The sequence below is a fragment of the Otolemur garnettii genome, unplaced genomic scaffold (genome assembly GCF_000181295.1).
Source record: "Otolemur garnettii isolate 467f Iridium unplaced genomic scaffold, OtoGar3 scaffold00005, whole genome shotgun sequence".
NCBI lineage: Eukaryota > Metazoa > Chordata > Mammalia > Primates > Galagidae > Otolemur > Otolemur garnettii.
Window position 1 is genome coordinate 3,233,108 of NW_003852400.1, and position 11,568 is coordinate 3,244,675.

The 11,568-nt window shown below is 43.0% G+C and overlaps 2 protein-coding genes across 2 annotated transcripts in view; one reads left to right on the forward strand and one right to left on the reverse strand.

The window, feature by feature from the left end:
• Positions 1-5,903, reverse strand: part of RINT1 (RAD50 interactor 1) — a 50,822-nt gene extending 44,919 nt beyond the window's left edge. Inside the window, exon 1 of the mRNA XM_023519611.1 lies at positions 5,859-5,903. Coding sequence (XP_023375379.1) covers positions 5,859-5,903 — 45 coding nt within the window. The remainder of the gene's footprint in view (positions 1-5,858) is intronic.
• A 260-nt stretch (positions 5,904-6,163) lies between these two features.
• The window catches only part of PUS7 (pseudouridylate synthase 7 (putative)), a 64,448-nt gene continuing 59,043 nt past the window's right edge, over positions 6,164-11,568 (forward strand). Inside the window, 1 exon segment of the mRNA XM_023519621.1 lies at positions 6,164-6,283. Coding sequence (XP_023375389.1) covers positions 6,166-6,283 — 118 coding nt within the window. The 5' untranslated portion in view covers positions 6,164-6,165.

Below are 11,568 nucleotides of genomic sequence, written 5' to 3' on the forward strand. Positions count from 1 at the left end.
GAGTCTCGCTCTGTCGCCCTGGGTAGAGTGCAGTGAAATCAAAGCTCACAGCAACCTCAATCTTTTGGGCTCAATCCTCCTGCCTCAGCCTCCCGAGTAGCTGGACTGTGGGTGCCTGCCACAATGCCCTGCTAGTTTTTCTGGGCTATTATTATTAGTCTCACACTTGCTGAGGCTGATCTTGAATTCTGGAGCTCAGGCAATCCACCCACTTTGGCCTACCAGTGCTAGGATTACAGGTGTGAGGCACCGCACCTGGCCTAAATTTGTATTTTAGATGACATCCAGATGTTCTGAGAATGCGAGTGGGAACTCACACTCAATATAAGGTTACTTGGTTGGGCTATTTAGTTGAGGGGTTTCCAGTATCTTTTCATCTTTCAAGTCTGGTCAGATTCCCTAGAGATGACCTTCTAATTTCATGACTGGAGGATGTAGATGTGTCTGTGAGCCTTCTAGAAGCTGAATGGAGGAAGAGAACTCAGTATCTAATATGCATTTGCCCAGGGTGGACACCCCAAAACTCTTTTACCGGGAGAGGAACAGGAGTTACCTAGCTGCAGGAGGTAGGTAGGGGACCAGGTATTTGACCACCTCATAAACAAGCTAACATGCAAGCCAGTACCATAGAGACCAGGACAAAACGGGGGGGGGGGGGGAGGAACCCTAAGAAATAGAAAGCGTTCGGTGAAAAGAAAACTCAAGTATATATATTTATATGTGTATAGGTATACATAAACATATCATTGATATCCTAATATATGAGTTATCATCGCAAGCATAAAACAAGAAAAGGGGCTTGTAGGTCAGCGGCTAGGGCGCCAGCCACACACACTGGAGCTGGCAGGTTCGAACCCAGCAAAGACAACTGCAACAGAAAAATAGCTGGGCGTTGTGGCGGACGCCTGTAGTGCCAGCTACGTAAGGGTGAGGCAAGAGAATCGCTTAAGCCCAAGAGTTTGCGGTTGCGGTGAGCTGTGACGCCACAGCGCAGCACTCTACGCAGGGTGACATAGTGAGACTTTGTCTCAAGAAGAAAAGAAAAAGAAAAGGATACTATTTTAAAAAGGAGCCTTCTGGAACAAAAATATGATAGCAGAAATAAAAAGTTCAAAGGTTGTTAAGATAAAAGTTCCCAAACACCCTAAGGGGGAAAATAGCAAGAGGATAAAAAAATGGAAAATAGAAAGAAAAGATAATAAATTAGAGGACCACTAATTTAGGGAGTAGGGGTCAAAATATGAAAACTCGAATTCCATTAGCCAGGAGTGCTACCGTGGGCTGGTAGTCCCACTACTGGGACTAAGGCTATATACCGGAAAGTGAGATTGGAGGATCACTTGAGCCCAGGACTTGAAGGTTACAGTGAGGTATGGTCATCCCACTGCAGGATAACCTGAGCAACAGCGCAATAGCCTGTCTTTAAAAAAAAAAAATTAAGAAGTAAATAAAAAGAAAGGCAAGCATTCCAAAAAAAAATATGAGCAGGGGTTGGGGAGGGAGGGATTATTAACAAAATATTCAAGGAAATTTCCCCAAACTATAAGTTATGAGTTTCCAGTTGAAATGGTCCACTGATTGTCCAGCAGAATTCCGTCATGCCCTGTCCCTGTCCAGAAAAATTGACAAAAATTGACCCCCTCCAAAGCTCATCACTATAAAACTGCAGAATACTGAGGGCAAAAAAACTGCAGAAAAAACTGATTGTTGTTTATAAGCCACTCGGTCTCTGAAATTTTGTTATAGCAGCTCATATGCATTAAGACATTGAATTCCAGTTTTTTATTTTGTTCTTAATTATTTTATGTGACCATACCATATTTCTTCTTTTTCTTTGCTTTTCTCTATTTCAGTTCCCAGCATAAGTTCTTATCTTTTCCCTCCTATCTCTGTGTGCTCTTTTTCCCAGGGGTTTACCCCTTCTCCCAACTTCCGATTATAACATTACAGGGCTAAACTCTGACCCCTTGTATTTTCTGTTACAATCTTTCTTCCAAAGAGAAAAACTAGTCAAAGGATCAAGAATCAGAAGATGTCTGAATTTCTCAACAGCAAGGAAGAAAGCTAGAAGATGAGGAAGCAATTTCATCAAATTTCAAAAGGAAATTTATTTATGTATTTATTGTTTTTGTTTGTTTGTTGTTTTTGCAGTTTTTGGCCGGGGCTGGGTTTGAACCCGCCACCTCTGGCATATGGGGCTGGCACAGGCATCACCCTATTTATGTATTTATTTATTGGCAAGTTTGCAGAGCAAAGGAAATTTATTTAAAACTACAATTCTGTACTTTATTAATAAACTATCAATAAAATGTAAGATTAGAGTAAAGGAATGTTTAGACATTCAAGATCTCAAAAAATTTAGTTTCATTTTCTCAGGAAGCTACTGAAGGCTGTGCTCCCCTAAAATGAGAGTGTAAACCAAGAAAAAAGAAGACATAGGATATAGAACACAGAAGATACAACACAGGAGAAAAATGAACAGAGATGCCCCAATAATTGTACACTAAGCAAGACCAGTACAGGTCAGAGAACTCCAGAAGAGATTCCTTTACAAAGATGAAACCAACAGAATATCACATCTATCTAAAACCTTGGGTGAGGGAAGAGTTAAACAATCATTAAGGAGTGTGGGCTTGGCTTAGTGATGAACAGCAAACCAAAATTAGATCATTATTAACCAGAGGAAAAAGAAGTATTATGCTTTCCTACTTTTCTAAAATGTGAATATTTACCTCTTCATAATGAAGTAAACACAAATCAAAAAAAAAAAAAAACAAAACCGCATCAGGCAGGAGGAGGGATGGGAAATATGGGGGGGAGAAGAGGAAAGGAAGGAGGGCTAAGCCTTTCTTTTCCATTAAGCCAGTAGATAATACCTAAAAGTGAAAAAATCAAGAAATAGCAACACAAGCACATTACATGGAGAGATGAAACTAGTAATAAAAAGTTAAAAGAAATGGGGCGGCGCCTACGGCTCAAAGGAGTAGGGCGCAGGCCCCATATACCTGGCCAAAAAACTGCAAAACAAACAAACAAAAAAAAGTAAAAGAAGTAAAATAACTGTGAACTAAGAACGTAGAAACAGGTGAGGGGAGGTGTGGTTTCCTTGCAAAGCTTACAAAGTTTTTACAGAAGTATTTGACTCTAAACCACAGACATGTTATACATGTATAATATGAAAAAAAAAATTAAAGGGGAAAAATATTGCTCTAAACACAATGTTTGCCTCTAAAAATTTCACTTTCTGGTAAAGGAAACAAACATGGAAATAAATAATTTTAGAGTAAGTGTATCAGTTCAACAACAGAAATATTTGCAATGACTGAGGGACCATGAACAATGAAAGGGCATGTGAAGAAAAGTAGCACAGTGGGACAGAGTATGAGGCAATAATAAGGATGAAAGATAAATGGTGTGTGTTGGGCGCAATCCATAGTGCTGGTGTGGAGTTAAAGGCAGGATACTCTGTATCATATATAATATACATGATAGAATGGAGTTTTAAAGTTGAGAATATTCAATTGTTAAATGTTTATTAGAGGAAACTGGAAGAGGGGAGAGGCATTGAACTTCTGTGTTAAGCATAAAAGCCAATAAAGAGTTGCCTACTTTGGAAAACAGAAAACTAAAAATGTGTGTTTCACTTGGACCTTGTCTAAGGCAGTATAGGTTGAAATGTAAAAAGGGTATGTTTTGACCATGGACTCAGTCATGGCCAAAGAACTGTGAAGTCTTTCCTCCAAATATGTTTATAAGAAGTTGGGCCATGATCTCAGAGATTTTTGTAAGAGCAGTTTTAGGTTACAAAAAAAAGTTGAGAGGACAGTACAGAGATTTTTCCTTACTTTCACACATGCATAACTTGCTTTACCAACATCCCCCACCAGAATATGACATTTGTTACAGTTGATGAACCTATGTTGACAAATCATTATCACCCAGAGACTATGGTTTACATAAGGTTCCCTCTAACTCTTCATAGATATTATACATTCTATTTATTTGACAAATGTATAAGGATGTAGTCACCATTTTTGGATCATACAGAGTTATTTCATTGCTCTAAAATTCCTCTGTGTTCCACTCATTCATCCCTCCCTCCTTGCCAATTCCTGGAAACTACCAATGTTATTATTGTCTTTATAGTCTTACATTTTTCACATTGTCATATAGTGGCAATCAAGCAGTATATGACCTTTCCAGATTGGTTTCTTTCACTTAGTAATATGAATTTAAGTTACCTCCACATCTTTTCCTGACCTACTAAGCTCATTTCTTTTTAGTGGTGAATGATATTCCATTATCTACATATACCACAGTTTATCCATTTATCTACTGAAGAACATCTTGGTTCTACCTAAGATTTGGGAGTTATGAATAACACTGCGGTAAATATATGTGTGCAGGTTTTTGTGTGGACATGTTTTCAGCTCTTTTGGTTAAATACCAAGTAGCTTAAGTGCTGAGTCATATGGTTTAAGAGTATGTTTAGTTTTGTAAAAAACCACCAACTATGGGTGGCACCCGTGGCTCAAAGGAGTAGGGCACGGGCCCCATATGCTGCAGGTGGCGGGTTCAAACCCAGCCCTGGCCAAAAACTGCAAAAAACGAACAACCCCCCCAAAAAAGAACAAACAACAACAACAACAAAAACCCCACCATCTTTCAAAGTCATTGTACCACTTTGCATTCCCACCAGCCATGACTGAGAGTTCCTATTCCTCCACATCCTCACTAGCATTTGGTATCTGCAAATCAGAACAGCAATGAGATATCACTATACACCTAATACATTGGCCCTTTATTGAATTATTACTTCATGGTTGTGGTACAAATAATAATATATAATAATTATTATTTATAATAATATTTGTACCACAATGATTATTAAATGAATTATTATTGTTGATTATTGATTTATTATTATTAAATCATTTAACCATCTACTATTTGATACTATGTATTTGATATCACAGAAATATTAAGCTATGAATTATTCATAGCCCAAGGACAAGTGATCCTAAAGAATTAAGGTCAGAAAAAAATCGAGGTACATAATTGAGGTGAATAATCTCAGAGGAAAACAGTATAAAAACCCCCACCACTGTGGCAGTTAGCCAACTCAGTTGACCAGGTCCCCACACTAAATCCACACTATAGAAACCAGTCTATGCTTACCGTGGTGGCTCAACCTCGTAATCCTAGCACTCTGGAAGGCTGGGGAGGAAGGATCACTTTAGACCAGGAGTTGGAGACCAGCCTGCTCAAGACTAAGATACTGACTCTACAAAATACCGAAAAGTTAGCCAGGTGGGCAGCGCCTGTGGCTCAAAGGAGCAGGGCGCCGGCCCCGAATACCGGAGGTGGCAGGTTCCAACCTGGCCCCGGCCAAAAACTGCAAAAAAACCCCAAACAGTTATCCAGGGAGGTGGTGGCCGCCTGCAGTCCCAGCTACTGGGAGGCTAAGGCAGGACCACTGGCTCAGCCCAGGGGCTTTCGGTTGTGATGACCTATGACAACGTCACTGTGCTCCAGCCCGGCACAGAGGGACCCTCTGTCTCAAAACAAAACAAAGACAAGTCTAGCAGAAATGTAAGGATGTGAAATAACATTGGTTTTTTCACTCAAGGTTGAAATTTGGCAAAATATTAGATCTGAAAAAATTCTTCAAGTTTTTTGAAGCAGATCCTATTGGAGAGCTTTAAGCGGGAAGGGACAGGGTGAGGAAATGATGCTCCTGAATCCTCCATATCGTAGGACACAGAAATAGGGTCCCTGAAGTGATTCACTTTTCCTTATTGTTAACCCCGGTGAAATGCAATAAGAAAGGGCCACAAGTATGAAGAAGAAATCCTTACTAGGATACAACTAACAAATACTACATAAATCCCAGCTTTCGACATCCTACGGCTCTAAAAGAACTCTTACATGCCTGACAAAACCACCTTTTGTCCCAGAAGCAGGGACAGGCAGTCCGGGTGAGAGCGCTTCCTCCAGCCAAGGGCTCCCCCCGGTGGGCGGGGCCTCCTCGAGGCCGGGGGTGGGGTGACTGCGGGGAGCGGGCTCCGCCCGGGGGGAGGGGCTGCGGCTCCGGCGCGTCGCTGCGCCGCACGTGTGCGAGCCCGGCGGCCAGAGCTCATCGAACCCGGCGCGGGCGCGCTACCTATGCCCGGCCTCTCCAGCTGCAGGCTCTTCCGAGTGACTCTCGCCGGCGCCTTCCAGCACTGCGGGCGCAGCGCCGGCTTCCGCGCTGCCGGGACCGTCCCGCGCCCCCTGGCTCCGGGTAAGTGCGCGGCCTCTCCGCGGCCGCCCGGGCTCCGTGCCCAGCTTTCCACTCCGTCCCGCCGGGCCTGGCCCAGCGTCCCGACTCCAGGACCCCGCCCGGAGAAGCTGTGAGGGCCAGGAAGGAGGCCCGGAGGTCCTCTACCCGCGGCGCCTCCATTCCGGGTCGCGCCCGGCGGGTTGTCAGGGGCCCGCGCGCCCTCCTCCCCCCAGTGGGGCACTGTCAGTCCGTAGGTCTCGTTCGTTCCCTCTCTCGCTTTTTCTTTCCCTTAGTCGCACCCTAAACTCTTCTCCCTTCCAGAAGAGAAAACCAGCCTTTTCTCTGAGGCCCTACACGGCTCTCTCACGACGCTTGGCCAGTGGCATATGAGTCCAGCCCACGTGCTTTCTTCTTGCAGTCCTGCAGCGCTCGCTACTCATTTTGAGGCTCCAGCGTGCCAGGCCTTCGGGAACGGCTTGTTCTGCGTACGTTTCCCAGAGGAGGAGCGAAGAGGCTGGGAGCTAGGAGGGTGTTCTCCAGCGCTCTGCTGGGTGGTTGGTTGACCGGAGGTGTACCTGTGCACGCTGAAACTGGTCTCGCAGAGTCCCGCTCTCCGCCCTGCACTGAGGGGTTTAAAAAAGTATATACATCTCGGTTGACTGCCGAGTAGTAGGGTTCCAGAGTTTAGATTATCAAATACTTGTACCCATTGTCAGACCACTTTTTTCCAAAAATAAAATATTACTAAGGGCTTTTTGTTTTTTTCAAGCCTCTAAACATCTGTGAAATAGGTGTGCCCTAGTAGCCTGGGAATACCTTGACTATTGAGGGATCTGTCAAAAATCAACTGTACACCCTTGTTGAAAACAGGATGGGTAAACTCAACACCTGTCTAGTACAGTGCACGCTGTCTGGGTGAAGGGGACACTTAAAACTTTGACTCAGTCTGTACAGAAACAAAGTGTGTAAACCAAACATGTATACCCCCTAGTACTCTGAAATTTTTTTGAAAAGGGGGAATGGATGGGTAATTTTGTCTAATTATTAGGAAAAGTAACCAACAGTAGTATTTATTAATTTAACAACACCCTTTTACTGTCTTTTTTTTTTTTTTTTTAACAGAGTCTCACTATGTTAAAATAGAATGCCCTCAGTGGAATGCCATAATGTCGCAGCTCACAGCAACCTCTAACTCTTGGGCTTAGGCAATTCTCTTGCTTCAGCCTCCCCAGTAGCTGGGAATACAGGTGCCCACCACAATGCCTGGGTATTTTGTTGTTGTCATTGTTGTTTAGCAGGCTCTGGCCAGGGTAGAACCCATTAGCCCTGGTACATGTGGCCAGCGCCCTAACCCCTGAGCTATGGGCGCCTTTTACAGTCTTTTGATAGAGGCTGGGGCAATAGAGGTACTGTATTTATTTATTTTTATTTTTATTTTATTTTTTATCTTTTGAGAAAGAGTTTCATTGTGTCACCATAGGTAGAGTGCTGTGCTCTCCTTGCTCACAGTAACCTCAAACTCTTGGGCACAAGTGATCCTCTTGCTTCAGCCTTGGAAGTAGCTGGGACTACAGGTGCCTGCCACCACACTGGGCTACTTTTCCTACTTTTAGTAGAGACTGGGTCTCTACTCAGGCTGCTGTTGAACTGAGCTCAAGTAATCCACCTGCTTCAGACTCCCAGAGTGCTAGGATTATAGGCATGAGCCACCGCATGCCAGCAAGGTACTGTATTTACGAGACAGTTTTTACACCCATGTAGGAGAGAGATATAACAATCCAGCTGGTCTTATATTTGAATAAGTTTGCTTCTGCCTGGGGTCCTTTACGCATGCTGTTGGGGCTACCTGCAACTCTCCTCACATACATCTTTCATGTCTGTTTCTTCCTTTATCTTTGCTCAAAAGTTACCTCCTTAGGTGGGGCACTGTAGCTCACCCCTATAATCCTAGCACTCTGGGAGGCTGAGGTACATGGGTTGCTTGAGCTCAGGAGTTCAAGAACAATTCAAAAGCAACAGAGAGACTCTGTCTCTAAAAATAGCCAGGCATTATGGCAGGCACCTGTAGTCCCACCTACCAGGGAGGCTGAGGCAAGAGGATTGCCTAAGCCCAAGAGTTTGAAGTTGCTGGAAACTAGTATGCCAAGGTACTCTACTGAGCACAACAGAGTAAGACTCTGCCTCACCAAAAAAAGAAAAAAAATAATAGTTCCTTAGGCTTCACTAAAGAGCACCCCTCTCGATGCTCAGTCCTGTTACAATGCTTTATTTCTTTGAAGCTTGCATATTCTGAAATTAATTTTTGTTTTCAGGAATATCCTTAAATGGAATGTAAGCTCCACGAGGGCAGGAATTTTCCCATTTTTCCCAATGCCCACAACAGTGCCAGACACATGGGACTTGCTCAATAAATACTTGAGAAATGAAGAACTCTGAGAGATTTATCAATATCATGTAATATTGTGTGTGCTTTACCCCAAAGAAAGTGCTAGTTAATGTGAGTACTGGAGAGATTACTGATAATTTGCAGAGGATGGCGGATAGATGTACTTAAAAGACCAAGTTGGCCGGGCACGGTGGCTCACACCTGTAATCCCAGCACTATGGGAGGCTGAGGCAGGAGGATTGCTTGAACTCAGGAGTTTGAGACTTGTCTGAGCAAGAGTGAGACCCCAACTCATGAAAAAAATTGAAAAACCCAGCCTGGCGCTGCAGCGAGTGCCTGGGAGGCTGAGGCAGCAGGATGCCCACAGCCTGAGTCTGAGGTTGCAGTGAGCTAGGACAATGCCATTGCACTCTGCTCAGGGCATAGGGTGGAACTCTGTCTTGACAAAACAAACAAAAAAAATACAAAGTTGTAGAGAGTTGTGAAATATGATTGGATTAAGATTCATATGGCTCTTTCCAGATGTTTATTTTGAAGGAAATCTTGTTTTGGGGTTGGTTGGTTGATTGGATTGTTTGGGGGGGGGGGGTTCTTATTTGTTTGTTTGTTTTGAGACAGAGTCTCAAGCTGTTACCCTGGGTAGAGTGCTGTGGTGTCATAGCTCACAGCAACTTCCCAAGTCTTGGTTTTAAGCAATCCTCTTGCCTCAGTTTTTCTTTTTTTTTTTTTTTTTTGAGACAGAGTCTCACTATGTCACCTTGGTTGAGTGCCAGGGCAGTGTAGCTCACAGCAACCTCCAATTCTTGGGCTTAAGCAATTCTTTTGTCTCAGCCTCCCAAGTAGCTGGGACTACAGGCGCCCACCACAACACCCAGCCATTTTCTGTTGCAGTTGTCACTGTTGTTTAGCTGCCCCAGGCCAGGTTTGAACCCTCCAGCCTCAGTGTATGTAGCTGGCATCGTAACCACTGTGCTACAGGCGCCAAGCCTCAGTTTTTCTATTTAGTAGAGATGGGGTCCTGTTTTGCTCAAGCTGGTCTCAAACCTGTGAGCTCAAGCAATCCACCTGCCTTGGCCTCCCAGAGTGCTAGGATTATAGGTATGAACCACTGTGCCCAGCCTAGGAATCATGTTTTTGGAAAAAATAATATTAGTGGAGGAAATAATGTCAGTGTTGTATTAAAACTTAGAAGTGCTAAACTTTACTTTTGTTATAGGTATAGAAGATTTAAACTCTTAGTGCATTAATCTATCTTTTTAATGAAAAAGATTTTAAAATATCATAAAAATTGTAATATTTCTGTTTTCATTTGGCATATTTGGAATGCAGAGGAAATGAAACCATTTTTTTATTATCATTTTATTTTTTATTTTTTAAATTATTTTTTATTAAATCATAACTTTGTACATTGATGCATTTATGGGGTTCAGGGTACTGCTTCAAAAAACCATTATTTTAGCATTATTTAGCTCTCCCATAAATACAGCATCTTTAGCATCCAAAGAAAGGGGTAGGATTTTTATTTATTTATTTATTTATTTATTTTTTGAAACAGAGCCTCAATCTGTCACCCTGGGTAGAATGCTGTGGCATCACAGCTCACAGCAACCTCAAACTCCTGGGCTCAAGAGATTCTCCTGCCTCTGCCTTCCTACTAGCTGGGATTACAGGTGCCAGCCGCAACACCCGGCTGTTTTTTGGTTGCAGCTGTCATTGTAGTTTGGTGGGCCCAGGCTGGATTCAAACCCGCGAGCTCAGGTGTATGTGGCGCCGTGGCCACTTGAGCCACAAGTGCTGAGCCAAAGAGTAGGATTTTTAAGTTCATAGGAAAGTATCAGTGGGGTTTGTTCTCTTGGTTGCAGAATCAGCTTTCTGGTCTATGTAGAGATTTTAGTTGACAGTTAACTATATTAACATCATGGGTAGTGTATTTGTGCAGTATATGTCTTTTAAAAAATGGTTTTCAATACATCAAAGAACTCAAATCTCCCCTTCCCCTTTTATAGCCAGTCACTTTACATCTTCAAGATAGAATGCTTGGATAGGTATGGTTGGATTTTCCTGACTACAAACCTGATATCCTTAGGTCTCTTACCCTGGGGAAGTCAGGGGTCTTTTATTGTTGAATTCTTTTTTTTTTGAAACAGAGCCTCAAGCTGTCCCCCTGGGTAGAGTGCTGTGGCATCACAGCTCACAGCAACCTCTAACTCCTGGGCTCGAGCAAGTCTCCTGCCTCAGTCTCCCAAGAAGCTGGGACCACAGGCACCTACCACAACGCCCGGTTATTTTTTTTTTTTGGTTGCAGCTTTCATTGTTGTTTGGCAGGCCCGGGATGGATTCGAACCTTCTACCTTAGGTGTATGTGGCTGGTGCCTTAGTCACTTGAGCCACAGGTGCCATGCCTATCGTTGAATTCTTTTGGGCCTTTTCTGTAATTACAAGATCATTTCTCTCTCCTCTCTCTGCCCAATTTAAAAATTATAATCCATTTCATTCTTCACTTTATTATAGCTCCTGCTTGTGTAATTTGAGTTCTGCTTTTACTAGTCTAGAAGTTTGAGCAGCTATTCTAATAAATACTCTCTTAGCTTCTGGGTCTAAAGGACAGAACTTAGCAAAATATTTATAAAGTGATTTAAAATCATTGATGCTATATGTATATATGTATGTAAATATATGCTTTAATAATTAATGTGTCTGTGATAGGCCATTGACTTAAATGAAAACTATAATTTCATCTGAAATGCAAAAATAAATTTAGGCTCGGTGCCTTTGGCACAAGCAGCTAAGGTGCCAGCCACATATACCTGAGCTGGCAGGTTCGAATCCAGCCTGGGCCCACAAAACAGCAATGATGGCTGGAACCAAAAAATAGCCAGGTGTTGTGGTGGGTGCCTGTAGTCCCAGCTACTTGGGAGGC